A 15,413-nucleotide genomic window follows, 5' to 3' on the forward strand; every position below is an offset into this window, starting at 1 on the left:
CTGCCTGAAACTGATCAACAAAATGATTAACAATTCAGCTCTTTGCACCTTTCAAAACATGTGGGTCAGAATAGTGACTAAGCAGCATGTCTAAGTAACGACTGAAGAACAGACCCACAGCTGCATTTACCGCAATGGAAACTTCAGCGTGCAACTGTCATAGCACATGCATTGGGAGTGTTTATTTTAGTACACTCCGGTGCTAAAAAAAACAAAGCAGTACATAAAAGCTGTATTTGTTACGGCTGAAACGTAGACTAAAAAAAAAACCTGATGTGAATTCACACCTCATCTTGACCACACAACCACGCTTATGCTAAATTTTCCGTCATTGCTGTTTGTTTGTCGCCGTGCTGTACCATGACCTGTGTGAAAATGAATTGTCACCATGAATTGTCATCAAGTTAATTTAAGCACGTCCAGCTATTCAGATTATCTTAGTTGTTGCGTTGATTTGTTTGTTTTCTAGCATGAGTTTTAATAAATAAAGGAGATATCAGGATGAAGCTCAAGGTATCTAATTAAAGTCTAAACTAAACACATCAGGTTGCAAATACAGCTGTGGAACATCTTATAGTTTTTAAAGTGATTGGATTCAATCATTTTTTTATGTCTGAATTTAAAATAATCTTTTATATTCTTATCTGTGCCATAAAACAATAATTTAATTATAATTACCAAATTAATTTGGCAATAATAATAATTTTAAAAGAACATCTTCTGGATTGAAACTGCATTGTTGCTGCTGCATTATATTTTGGAGGCCGCTCTGTAAGCCCAATATGCTGAATAAGTGCTGAAAAAACCTTTTGTGCCCCCTAATGGTACATTTTATTCCTTTGATTAACTATTTGAAAAACTGACATCCTTTTGAGTGGTTGCTGTTGCATTTAGTTTTGACGGCCTTGGGCCTAAGAGGCTGAATTAGTGTTCAAAAATCCTTTAGTGCCTCCTGTTGGTAGATTTCATTTGATGGCTCCTGTCACCTTTTTGAAATCGTTTCATCCTTTTTTAGTACTTGGTGTCGCATTAATTTTTGGCGGCCATCCCTCGCGCCAGATGCTGAATTGATGTTCAAAAATCCTTTGGTGCCCCCTGGTGGTAGTTTATTTTTCTAAGTCTGCTGAATTATTCACATCTATTTCAATGGTTGTTTGGTCTGTGCTGAATTGGTGTGATCATTAAGGTTTATTTGAATGTTTTCATTGCTCGTAATTAAAGTTAAATTGTACATCCTTCTTCTAATCAATTTATTGCACACGGTATTAACACAAAAATTTGGACCTTTTCTTGCTTCTCATATTTTTTTGATACAGACTTTGAGTTTGTTTTACTCATAAAACAACACATTATTCTCCATGAATTGGCAGATTTACAGATTAAGCAGCTAACTGATGAGTTTGAAATTGATATTATGGCCCATTTTTACTTTTAATTCAAAGAACAGTACTCCTGTGGACAATCTGAATTTAACTCTGTAAACCAAAATTGTATTAAGCGAACAAAAACACAGGGTAGTGTGAAATAATAGAGGAATGAAAACACACAAACATGCTCAATTACAGTTTTGAAGCCTTGCAGACATCCCTGGCCTAACATTCTCATCAGAAGTTGAAAGGTAGTTTTAAGTTTCTGAAAAGAATGAAAACTCCCACCCAAAAGAACTGTCAATTATCAATGGGTTAAGTAGTAATTTATGCCAATTAGCTAATTTCACATCTGTGCAACCACTGTTATACCTCAGTATAAATGTCAAGAATGCAGATTTTAACTGTGCTTTCAGGTACTTTTGTGGAAAAAAAGGAACAAACATTTTCCTTCCGGTTTTTATTGAAGCTGAAAATATCACTGGTTTGATACCAAAAACAATTACAACATGAAAAAAAGTTGTGCCATATTTTCACCTTGACAGGAATGTTTGCAGTTATCAGAGAACGAGTTCCTGAAGTTTAACATATACAACGGATGCTGTCACTCAATTATCTGGCTGCTGATCATCAAAAGCACATCATTAAAACACTTTCATTCATTTAATACTGTGTGTAGTGAAACCATGCCACCGTTTCTACTGGAAGGCTTTTTTTCTGAATTGACAATCTCTTCTGACTTGCTGGTGTTATTCGGTGAAAAAGTTTGGCTCAGAATGAACATTTTTAAAGCTTCAAATAGAATACTTCAAATAATGGAAAATGTTTTACAAAAGTGTGGTGACTATAGTCTAAGATCATGATTAATGATGTACCTTCACTGTTCTCTTTTTTCCAGTTACACAAATCAGTGCCTTCAAACTCATGTATATCAACAAAATATTTTACAAATAAGTTAAAAAAAAAAAAAGGTTTAATACTTTACATTCAAACTCAGCCCCTGGTTTGGTTTTCAGAGTAATGTGTTTGTTTTTATCTCTAGGATCAAGTTGGACATGTAAGTTAAAGCCCTCTCTTAGACAAGACAAAAAAAAGTAACAGGCTCAAAGTCAATCGAGGAAAGTAAGTAAAGCAGCAAACAGATGTCCTTGATTTGAATCAACTTTTTGCTGAAACATAATAATAATAATTGGGACCACTAATCTCTACTTCACAGATGAGACTCTTCACTGTCTCAAACACTCAGAAAAAGGTGCTAAATCACTTGAAGTTAAAATAATAATACAAAAATCTCTTTTAACTTTCATTAAAAAAGTACACATTCAGTCACAAACTCCAATAGGTCAAAGTCTCACAAATGGCACTTAAAACATAGCTCTATTTGTTTTGCGTGTGTGTTTTTGTTTTTACCTGAAAATTGAGGAATGTTTGCTTTAGACAATTGGGGAAAGAGAATTTTATTTTGATTTCTTCAATTTAATGTAAAAAAAGTGTTTTCTTTATTGCTAATTTAGCCTTGGTTTGTCTTCAGAATGTGCTTATGACGGCAGCATGACAGAAAACTCCCTACAATACCACCAGATTGTAATGACCAGCTATCTCCACAAGGGGGAAACCATGATCACAAACTGCAAGGACAACAAGGGAACAAGGGAGGAAGGGTGCAGATGAGTAGAGGTGGCAGAGGCGTTGATGCGCCCCTGGCCATGGTTTCTGCTCCACTTGGACCCGTTTCTCTCCCGACCTCGCGTAGGCTTTGCTGGATTGGAGACGGGGTTACGTGGGGCTTTGCTGTACGGAGGAGAGTGAGGGCCATAACCTGGCCAATCATCACTGTACCTTTCATCATGATCTCCACCCCCTGAGCCACTGCCCTCCTCACCTGAAGTAATAATAAATAAAAATGCATTCACATTTAATCTGGAGGCAATAAGTAAATATATGCCAGTAAATATGGATGAATGGTATTTCACAACAGATTTCCTGTTCCCTTTAGATTTTTTCACATTTAATGTTACGACATAATACATAACATTTTCTTGAGATTTTATGTGATCAACACAAAATAGTACATAATTGTACAGTGGAAGGCAAAAGTTAAACGGTTTTTAAATGCTTTAACAATTAGGAATCTGAAAAGAGTGAAGTGCTCTTGTATTTCCATTTTGCCCTGATACTCCCCCTTTTCAATGGAGGAAAAAAAATCTACAAAGATCCACTTTATTCACCTAATCTAATAGGCTGGATAAAGAGTTCATTTATAGAGGTGCTGCAGTGACCATGACTCAGTTAAATAATTTGTTCAACTTTGCAGAGGTTCATCTTCCAACAGAACAACACTAAACAAAGCTTCATTCAAGAAGTTTAAATCAAAGGATATTCATGTGTTAGAATGACCCAGTCAAAGTTCAGACCTTAATCTAATTTTGAATCTGTGGAAAGTCTTAAAAATGTCATTGGATGATGTTCATTGATGTTCTTCGTCCATCCTGACTGAATTGAAAATAAGAATGGTCTAAATGAGCAAAGTCTAACAGAAGAAAATGGAGGTTCAATGAGAAATTGAGGGTGGTTACAGCTATTCTTTGTACTGATTTATTGCACAAAATCCCAATAATGTGACAAAAAACATGGAATACTTCAGAAAGGTAAACTCACTGTCTATGAAATTTATATCCTGTCCGCGTTCAGCATGCTTCAGTTTGTTGGTCACCACCTTCAGATCCACGATTAGCTGTTTGACCTTCACATCTGGACGGGCAATGTCCACCTCTACCTCTGGGTTGTTTATTTGGCTGGCGAGTCCGTTGCCTGTAACATCCGGCAGGTACCTGAACACACAAAGTCATTCACATACTTAGCATCCAGAAACCATAAATTTTATGATTTCGAGCAAATTATTTCCTGTCTTAATCACAGCAGTGAAAGAGAAGTTGTTTTAGCTCTCAAAGTCCAGACTGTTGTAACCGCTGCGTCACGAGAAATCACCAGATGACCATGTTTCGTTTGAGACTGAGTCATTGATGTGGCAAATAAGCTTCAATTCACATCAAACTAACATAAAATGTTACAGAAGGACATTGAAGAAGACTTCATTCTCCTCCTCTCACCAATCCAAATGGACTTGTGTCATACCGTGACTTATAATGTCAAACTTGCTATCTTGGCTTTATCTGTGAGCATAAAACCAAGCTTCCTTCAGAAAGCATGTGGGTGACTGGTGGAGGCTAAATAAAATACATTCCCTCACTCTCTCCTTCTCTGTCTATTCCTGAAAGCCTTTCCTACCTTCCCCACATTCATCACCTGCAGTCACTTTCCTCTGATCTGGCTCACCTCCCCCGGGTCTGCCCGTTCCAGCAGCGGTCCTCATTAGTGACGTCGGCAGCCATCCTCTCATCGTTGCAGATGGTGTGTGGGAGGGACACCCAGAAGCCTCGCATGGGCCTCAGTCGCTCCTTCAGCTCAGTAACCTATGTGGAGGTGGAAGGAGACCAGGAATGATTCAGACTTCGTTTTGAAGTTTCCATCTTTGTTCAGCTGGCTGACAGAACCATGTAAGGTCCTGATGGTGGGCAATGTGAAAAGCAGACATAACATTGTTTACTGATTATGCCACACTTCCTTTGTTGGACATATAATTAATACACTAACACATCAATGCTCATCCTTGTCTTATAGATCTGAGAGAGCCCTTCTGTCCTGACAGACCAATATGTTTTCAAAATGTCAACCTTTGTTTGCCCTCGTTTTGATTTATTGAATTTATCTGGAAGTATTTTTGATTTAACATGTTTACAGATAAAGCACATACATTGTACATAGTTTTACTAAATGACCTAACATGCAGTACCTTACGCAAGTATTTACTCAGTGGAATATCTGACTTAACAACTGCAAACATTAATGAATTTTTGGGGGGATTTTATAAGAAGTCAAAACACAAAGATACCTGGTCTTAATTTTTACAAATGACAAAAGCTGAAAAGTAGTGTACATTTGTACTTGGATACGTGGTTTTTCATTTTCCCATCAATTCAACTTCCATATTCCTGCATGATGCTCCCAATGAAATGTTTAACCATGGACTTGTTTTGTCCAGTACCTTCCTTCACATCAACTGAGTTTATCCAAAGTGCACTAAAAATAGAACTTTTTAGTGCACTCTTTCATCGACTTTCTACTTGCAACTATTTTATAAAGTCCAGATTTGCATGACTAAGAATGTCCTGTTGACAGATTTCACACCTTAGCTGTGAATTTTTTTTTTTTTTTTTGGAGCTATTCCAAAGTTACCCTGGACCTCTTGGCTGCTTTCCTGATTAATGCTCTCCTTATCTGGCCTGACAATTTTGCACCATTTTGGTAGGTATAAAGTTTTGCAATTTATGTTTTTCTATGACAGATTGCACGGCGCTTGATGAGGCATTGAAAGGGATGCGGTTTTATAACTTAACAAGACCGGCCTGCTGCATTCTTTCATCTGGTGCTGTTTGTGCTAATGTTCTCTAACAAACCTCTGAGGAGTTCAAAGAGCAGCTGAATTTATAATGAGATGAATTAAATTGTAAACAGGTGGAGTCTTCTTGCTAAGTAGTCAACTTCTTATGGCAGAAGACTATATTGTAATTTATTGGACTAAATGGAACTGAAAAAAAATGGACAAGAATGTTTAGTTTGTATTTACAAAATAATCGAAAACTATGTTTTTTCTTCTAGCTCACACTCGTGTTACTTTGTGTTGGTCTATATATCTATAGCCAATAAAATACATTGATATCTGTGGTTTGAATGTGGCAAAGTATAAAAACTGTTCCAGGTATACAAACTGAAGGCTCCAATTGTTTGAAATACAGTAACAGCAGTGTGACTAGATAATGCAATACAGATTTTAGCATATTAATTAGAGTGCTAAGTCTAGTATTTTGCTTTAAAGTTGCTAATAATGAAAGGGTATAGATGTCCAAAGGATTCTTAGATGCCTACAGCAGGACTAAAGTTACAATTAGACGCTGCTGTCATTTTTTTCATTCACCAGCCGATCCAGGTTGGTTCCTGCAGCTGTGGTGGGTTTCTCCTCGGGGGTGTAGGTGCGAAAGGGCTTCCTGTTCCCTCCTGACTCGCTGGGAGAACGTTTGTTCCTTGCTGGAGATGGATTCCCACAACCTTGGAACACCTACAGGGAAAGATTTATCAGACATATATGCATGTGCAATGAGAAATTTCAGATTTCCTATTGCTACAAGGTCATACATTTCTGTATTCATGCAATTACTACGCAGCTTCCTACATCATTGCAAAAGTTGACTATAAGCTTTTAACACAAGATTCTTCAACCTCCCAACTGAAGTAACTTAATGTTTGAACATCTTAAGAGGAAAAAGTGTGTGGGCTCTCGCACCCAAAAACTGATTTACAAAGCATCAATTTAATCAAGATGCAACATTGATCCTTCAACTACAATCACATACAGCAAATATAAGAAACCAAAATGCTAATTTTTAAGCATGGTGAAACCCAAAAGTGGAGTAGTGAAGCTTTGCAGTTTTATCTGAGAATCAAAACAAAAACACACAAACAAAACAGGTAGTAATGAAACTTATTTCTATAAATTACAAATTTTAGGAGAAAATCTTAAGATATCACAAAAGATGATTGCTTTCTGAAATGAAAACAGAAAATGAGGCTCTCATTTTCTGCTTCTAAATCCCTTTTTTTCGAAATCCATTTGGAAAATTAGACAATTAAACGAGATTAAAGTTGAACCTGGAATACCGAGAACACCGGATAATTATGTTTATGGACTCTGAAAATGTGCACTTGTGTTTTTGTGCAAGAGTTCCATGTATGAATTTGTGGAAAGCAGTAATCACTGCACCTGAGTTTATTAGGAATCAAAGCTCTTTGAGGTCAGGGGTCACAGTATCTCTGCTGGGCGCACTGAGCCCTGTTGGAACTTCCTAAGGCTTTTCTAATAAAATATACACTTTACCCTAAAGCAGAAAAAAATGGATAGTTCCCTTAAAATGTTATCACTACAGTTGACTTTGCAATTCAGTTTGTCATGTTGATGTCATTTCAGATACTAGCTCTGTTTATTTTTGAAACAAAGGAGGACCACTCTTGCTAAAAAGGTCCAGAACCCTTCCCATAAATGACTTCAATTCTATTTTAATTAATTTTTATATGTAATCATTTGTTGAAATATCTCCTTCTTACCTTTCTGGAGATGCTCACACTGTTCTCCTGCATGTGCATAATGGCCTCAGACACTTTTACAGAAATGGAGTCGGCTGCAAGTTCGAAGTTAAATGGCCCCTCCAGCTTCTCAGATACCACATAGAGAGCATCTGGCAGAAAGAGCGGGAAAACGTTTGCATTGAGACACAACACAGTTCAGAATATGTTAACATACACTAAAAATAGGTTTTTCTGTAACTGATATTGTAAGAGCAAATAAATGTTAAGACAAAGGCTTGCTGTGTGTGTATGGAAACCAAATGTACATTTTACTGGCCAAAAGGTTCACTTTACATATCTTTCAGAGACTTTTTATTAAACTGAAATAATACAAAGAGGAGAATATAAAATACAAGGTTGCTGATTGTGAGCGGTGATTCAGAATACCTAAAATGAGTGTGAGTGGTTTTTAGTAAGAATAAGGAATGAAAGCTAATGTATACGTTTGATGAAAGGGGAAAAAAATGCAACAGGACAGATCAGTTGTGACAGACCAGAAAGGCATGAATGATTAATGGAGGAACTTATTAGGGAGAAAAGAAAGTGAAAATAAATGAGTGACAAGGGTGCAATAAAAGACCTCTAGCTCCAGTATAATTATGTTAATGAATTGAAAAGCTGCCGAAAGTAATTTGGCTGCTGACATTTTCTATTGTAAGGACCTTAAGTTGTGAGCGATTTAGCTGAAATCCATAATCTCCCTCACCTAGAAACTAAAATGTAGCTGAGGTCAGACATCAGCAAACCAAACAGTTCAGCAGAGCACAGCTTGCATAATGACATAAATTCATGGAATAAAAACATTATGGCAGCACCAATATACCAAATACTGGAGATCAAAATATAGAAGAATGAGAACTATTGCCTTTAATCAGCTTTCAATCTAAAAGGACACTAATAGTAAAAAAAATACACAATTAAAGCTTTAAAAACACAGTTCTCTAAGCTGCAGTTTACCTAATATGTTGCTATACAATCAATCTGGGGTGTTTGTAATTTCACCCTTTTACTAAAGCTTATATCTAATTTAGTATTTTATTTGGAAATGAAAGAAATCAAGGCTTGGAGCCAATAGAACCTTTCACAGATCTGTCCACTGAACCAAGCTGAATATTGATGAAGGGCTTTGCTCTTTAAATAGTGGTACTGTTTTCCATAGGAGTCACTTGATGCAAAATGGAAAAAAGAACTACGACATTATAAAAATAGGGTTTGATGAAGTTTTCAGAAAATAATGTGCATCTAAAATAAGCAATCTTTTAGCTTGTTTATGACTATTTTTCAAAACAATCCATGGAAATATTATATTAAAAAGAAAAATTAATTTAAATGCAATGATGTAAGTATATGGGTAAAAATTGTAAAAAGCAAAATGACATTGGATCCTGGAAACCTTTTCACAAATATGACCCATTTTTATATTTGTATTGGGAAAATACTAGGACATCATGTTGTGGATTGTTTTTTTATCCATAGATTCACCTATGAAATTGTTCCACTCTGTGTCCAGCTCTGCCTGATTGGCTAAGCATCCCTTCATCACGTTAAGGCACAGCGAGTGGCAGGGCCGGAGAAAGGGCAAGCCTCGACACAGGGGGCAGTACCACTGACGCATAAGGCCACGCACACACTCTGAATCTGCTGTCAACTGGAAAATAGACAGAAAACAACAAAAACACACCATGTCAATAGTGCAAGCTAAAAACAAGGCAGGTTTGCATCCCCAAAGGGAGTCTTGTATCAGAAAACAATTAATAAAAGTCAGTCTTCCCTCATTCAGTAATCAGTTGGCATTTTATTAAGTCTTAATATAACCAAAACTCCTTTAAACTTTTCACTTGTTGAAATATTGACATGTGTTCTTATGATTTAAATTAAACAAAAATAACTAGTTTAAATGTTCTTGAGGGAGCAGACCTTTTTAGTATAAATAGCATTTAAAGAAGCTATTTCAGAAAGTGGCTATTATTACATTTTTTGCCTGATGTTGAGATTAAGATTACTTGTCTTCATTACATAGTGCCACTGCACTTGCCAAGGGAAGAGAAAACTATTCTGGGATTATCACTCACCTTTGTGGCCGTATTTACCATATCCCGACCAAAAGCTAGGCCCTGTGAGAGAGCTCTAGCAGCTATGAAAGCTCTGGACACCTGAAAGCCAAACCAAATATTGTAATCAGAACCCAATTTTTATTTTCTTAAGACGTGTTTCTGATTTTTGGGGGGCTACCAGAACTTCATACACACATGCACAGGCACACACCTGCACTCGAAGTTTGCGAGGAACATCTCCAAACGGCTGTAGCTGCTCAGTGTGTTTGCTGACACACTCCAGGTAGTCATCACTGAACTGATATTGGGGGTTGACCAATGAGAAGACTCGCTCCACAAGTCCGGACCAGAAGTCTGAGAAGACCTCTGTCAGACTCACACTGCCCCCTGAGGACATAAAGGGTAATGGAAAATTGGGAGGAAATACATCTCTAGATGACAAGGTCACCTATAGGGCACATTTTCACAAATGTTTTTTAATTCTTTCCTTTGCAATTAACATCTTAATCTGTGTACTAAAAGTCAACATACATTTGAAGTTATCCACGTACCTTTTTGCTGGGCTACAGACACATAACACAACACTGAAAATAAGGAATATCACATGAAACTAATTTGGTCAGGGAGGCACACTAAATGACTGTAAGCAACTTGTGACTGAAATAACACACTAATTTAGAACTGAATTAGCTCTCCAGGACTTCAAAAGACTGGAACACACTGTTGCTCTCATGGTAATGGAAAAGGAAATCCACCATAATTTAAACAGAGCTCAACATATGATAAATAAATGCTAAAACATGATAAATATTTGTTGCCATAACGCTAGACTATAGTATGGCATGGCATGCTGTCTGCCTGTGAAACTTATCAGTCTCTACAAAGAATGAGTCTGCGATTGTACAATCTGCAGTCGGGGATACGGCCTCAAATTAGCCAAACATGCTGCTTGGCAGACAAAGATGGGTTGACTAAGCAAGGGACAGCCTGCAGATGGACTTGCCAGCAAACGGCTGTCGTGCCAAAACAGGGCGATACGGCACAGAATTAGAAACAGTCTGGCATCTGTGGGAATCCAATTTTCCTCCCTTTCTTTTCCTTTAAATTCCACTCGGCATGCCAGTACTCTTCAAAAAAGATAAATCTGGTTCTTTACTGCTGCCCACAGAGACTGAGGATTTAATAAAACAGCAGTTCAGCAATGAATTATTTCAGACGCTTGGCAGATTGCTCTTACTATCTTTAGTAAGGCTACAGCCAACATTAACATCTCTCTGCTGCCATTTTTTTTAATTACTTCTGAATATATATGAGACTGGGGTCAGGTGGATAGAGAAGGGAATAAACCAACCGGAATAATATCTCCGAAGCTCCACAAACAGCTCCTGGAAGACGTGTGTGTTCTGAGTGAAGAGGCGGCCATAGGTCTTGGTAAACATCTGGTTCATAGACTTCTCGGAAAGTTCTATAAGCTCCCGGAAGAACTCTGCGCAGATATAGAGAGATTAACTGTGATGAGAACCTCATTCAACTTTTATTTTAATACATTATAGTTGTATTTCTGTGTAGGCGGTCCATCACCTCCTCTCCATGTCACAAGATTATCAGCTTACAAGGACATCAGATCCTGAACTGCAGTAAATAACAGCGCGTACTCTATTAAAAATCTGCCTTTAAGACTCATATCCAGTCTCCCACTCCTTAAGCATCTTTATATGACTCAGACATTATATAAAAGTATAAAAAAAGGTGCTAACAGTCCATAGCAGGTAGGAGGAGAAGTGTAAATTCAGCTGGTGAGCAGGCTGAAGCAGAAACCTGCTGAAATGTGAATTCACCACAACGCAGGCTAAATTGTCTTCAGAGCAGAAACTCATTGAAACCGCTTCCAGATGCATAAAGGGGGCTATTAACCAATTTTAATCATGAAGGTCAGTTTACAGGCTGTGGTTATGTGTACTCTGACTAAGACTAGCTAGATAGCACATGTCATAGTGAAGTCATTGTGGTTCATTTGAAATAGTTTAAGTTTACAACAGGAAATCTGCAGTGGAGGTGGAAAAAAGGATTTTCGTTAGCGGTAAGAAAAGGTCCGATCCAAATCGGCTCTGTTTAGTTTGCATGAATTCTGTAAAACCTAAATACATACAGCAACTAAACTGGGATTTGTTTATTGCTTAAGTTCATATGAAGTCCAGATAGTTTTAGTGGAAGAAGAAAATAAATTCTAACTGAGTTTTCTAGTTGCAAAGAAATCCAAAATTTTAGAAAATTATTCGACGATTTATTTTCATAATAATGTTTTCTAAACAAATAAAAACGATCTTTTTTAAAATGTTCTACTTACTTACTAAGAAAGTATTTTTGAAGTGAATTGAATTGGGATGTCCTGTGGGTTTAAGAAGCATTTTTTCTTGATTAAAGGCACAATTAAACTTACTAATCTATTATAAAAGCAGAAGAACCTCATATTACTTAATATTATATTGTATTAGCCTCTCACCATCAAACCGGCGGTGTCTCTGTGTGAAGGTAGTCAAGAGGAATTGGCTGTTGTCTTCAATGGCTTTCGAGAAGTCCCTTTCACTCTGAAGTGATAGAGTCTCCTCCATCTGACTGGAGCAGCAGGTATAGTCCTGAGGACAAAGTCGCAGGTGCTCACCTGCAACAAAAACATCAGCAGGACATCAAGGTTTGAGGACTGATGTACATTTATTTAAGGAAAAATAAAGGTACAACAGAAAATGATGTGTTCCATCTATAATTACATCTTCATTATAATCACTCGCTGGTGTCAGGAAAAAGTCTATTTGTTTACTTTTTATTTAAAGAAAAAAGATGAATGAAATATAAAATTAGATGTTCCTCCTTTCCATCAATAATTTCACCCACATGACCTTGCTGGCGTCAGAAAAAAGTACATTTGTTTAGGGAAAAGGTTGACTCTCCTTGCCATTAAAAGGTTATTTAATAGGGGGAATCTAATTAAAGATAATGCTGTGGAAGGAAATTACAATTTATATGTATGAATTATTCAAATTAAATTTTTCTTTCTTTGTCAACTGAGGTTCAATCATCTTCCTTTAGGTAATAACATGTTCAAACAACAGCTAAGAGGAGGTGGGGATAACACAACGCTCAAAGAGTACAGATCTTTGTTTATGCAGCATAATTACACCTGGCATGAATATTTGGTTGTTAATAAATTGGAAAGTGTCTATCCCAAATCCTCCCTGCCATGACGTGCCTCTGTTGTTTCTTTTGTTCTCTGTGTGTCTCACCATCAGTCCATTCTCATCCCCGTATTTCCATTTCTAAACTGCCTCCCTTCATCCCTCACCCTCTCTCTCTCTCCTGGCCATCTGCTCCCCTGGCCCACGGGACAGCCAGCAGAGACTTAGGCAGTGATAGCCCAACACACAAAAATCAATCAAACCTAAGGTTGCTTTACACCGAGTTGATTTGCCATGAAATAAATGTAATGCAAGAAAACATTTTTACCCACCATTAATTATGAAAAATACCTCAGTGTCTGTGTGGGAGGATTGCCAAGTAGTAATTTATATGTACAAGGCTATACCTTCAAAAAGCAGTCCATGAAGCATTTCCCCCTGTTTTTTTATTTTAATCTAAAAGGCATAGCCTATTTCCTTCTAACCCTCTGCCAAAACTTTATATTATTCCTAAATGTAAATGCTTGTAATCCACATCAGATCTGCATCGTTTCCTGCTGATCACCTCTAGTGAGCAAAGCCTGTATAGGTAGCCTGCGTGCATGAATTTAACTGTGGGCTAGTGCAAAGACTAATTAGGGGCGAGGTTCTTTGTTGCACCGGTGTTGGCAATTTGCTCAGCCCCTTAATCATCCTATTTAAACCGCGCAGAGGGGAGGAAGGGGCGGGTGTGATTTGTTTTAAACAGCATTGCTTTATGTCTCTTGAGGAAAACTCCTCTTCGCGTTTTGATAATATTTTTTTACCCTCTGAGTTTAAAGCCAATGTATAAAACAGTTTTAGTAAAACTGTTTTACACAAATTGTAACTTTATGTGGGTAATTATGAGGCTTAGTCGTGTTGTATACGACTTTCATGAACACAAATTCAACTTTATTCATTCTAAGGCATGCTAGGGAAAGCTGCACCCAAGTTGAGCAAAGCAGGCAGTGGGACTGTTGTCTTACCGGAGATCTGAGTCACAGGCGCGGTGCTGGTGCTGTACCCCTTCTCTGAGTACACCTGCCGGGTGTCAGCACAGCTTCTTCCCGCAGCAGCCGCGGGGCTACGGGTCCCCGACAGGGCAGCGATGGTGCAGAGCCAAACCAGCAGCCGGGTGCCCATCCTCACAGCGGGACTGGAAATTAAATGAAGCAAAGCCCAGTAGGCTGACTGCTGGGTTTATGTAAGACCAGAGTGGATCGCAGAATGAACGACTGATCCGGATAGATGCAGGTAAAAGTATAAAATAGTGACAAGATCCAAAATCATTAGTCCTTTAAAGCAGTCATGATGCTCCTGATCAACATCCGATCTGGATTTTTTTCTTTTTTTCTCTTTACATCACTTGTGTTTCCATGGTGTCCCCCTTTATTTTTCCTTTCCTGTGATACCCGCCGCTGCGCGTAAACACAGGAGAATGAATGAGGAACTCCTTGCGCTTCTTAACCATCATTTGACGCACCACTGCTGTCAAACCCACAGGAATGAACCATGATGAGACCGGAAAAGAATTCCCTTCAAAATAATTGTCCCAATTTTCTAATGTGTTCTAATGTGTTTCTAATATGTTAAAATATCATGAATGATGGCAATAATACAACTAACATAATTACAAAATAAACAATTTTCCTAATTGTTTTTTTTTCACGTAAAACTAAGACTGATACATTAGATAGTGCATACAAGAATGAGTCAAAAATTTCCACTAACAAAACAAAACACTGTTTATTATATATTCTTGACTTTGACAGGTTCAGGAGGTCAAAAATAACACAACAGGCCCTGGGTGCAATATATATGTCGCGTATTAGCATGCACAATAGTTAGTATTTTTATTCAAATATTTTTGGTTTTCATTCAGTGAAGTTACTCAAAGTGAATTGAGTAACCAAGCATTTTACTCAATAGCAGCACTTCATAATGTGAAAACTCAAAAGTAGAAAGCATAGTGTAATAAAATTACTCCTAAAAGTACTTTCACACCTCTGAATTCAATATGCAGTCTTTTGCCACATCATAGCCACAAGCATTTTTTAAGAGATAAAACAATAAAAAGTACAACATCATTTTGGCCTTGTAGAATAACCTGCAAAGACTACAAGTCTTTTTGATTTTGCTACTTAGCAGATTTAAACATCTAATCTTGGATTCGAATTGGATGGAGAGTGTCTGAACAGCAATTTTCAATTCTTGCCATAGATTCTCATTTTATCTAAAGACATTCAAAAGATTATCTTAATACACAATTATGGTTTGATCGTAAACATTACACTATAGCTCTGATTGTATGTTTAGGGTTTGTTTTCCTTCTGGAAGACTTTAATATGTTTTAAGTTTTCTTTCAGGTGAGATCCTCTTTGGCTTCATCCATCTTCCCTATTTTTGATAAGGAAAATCACCTCCAATGTATCCATGGGCCTGCTGTCTCTCTGTTTGATGTGCAGAATAGATTGATTAATGCTGAGATCAAAGTACATGAACATGGACCCATTGAACTTATTAAATGACTTTTACAGCCATTTGGGTTTGATGGATTG

The 15,413-nt window shown here is 37.4% G+C and overlaps 1 protein-coding gene across 1 annotated transcript; it reads right to left on the reverse strand.

Moving 5' to 3' along the window:
- Positions 1-1,818: 1,818 nt before the first annotated feature.
- On the reverse strand, positions 1,819-14,306 carry gpc2 (glypican 2). The gene is made up of 11 exons (XM_055031036.1): positions 13,842-14,306; positions 12,165-12,323; positions 11,013-11,147; positions 9,873-10,048; positions 9,680-9,760; positions 9,090-9,255; positions 7,587-7,717; positions 6,403-6,543; positions 4,704-4,840; positions 4,026-4,198; positions 1,819-3,249 (listed from the first exon to the last, which is right to left on the reverse strand). Exons 1-11 carry the CDS (start codon positions 13,996-13,998, stop codon positions 2,963-2,965), a joined length of 1,743 nt encoding a protein of 580 aa, XP_054887011.1. The 5' UTR covers positions 13,999-14,306; the 3' UTR covers positions 1,819-2,962.
- Positions 14,307-15,413: the final 1,107 nt, after the last annotated feature.

The sequence above is a fragment of the Poeciliopsis prolifica genome, unplaced genomic scaffold (genome assembly GCF_027474105.1).
Source record: "Poeciliopsis prolifica strain line A6 unplaced genomic scaffold, Auburn_PproV2 SCAFFOLD006, whole genome shotgun sequence".
Lineage (NCBI taxonomy): Eukaryota > Metazoa > Chordata > Actinopteri > Cyprinodontiformes > Poeciliidae > Poeciliopsis > Poeciliopsis prolifica.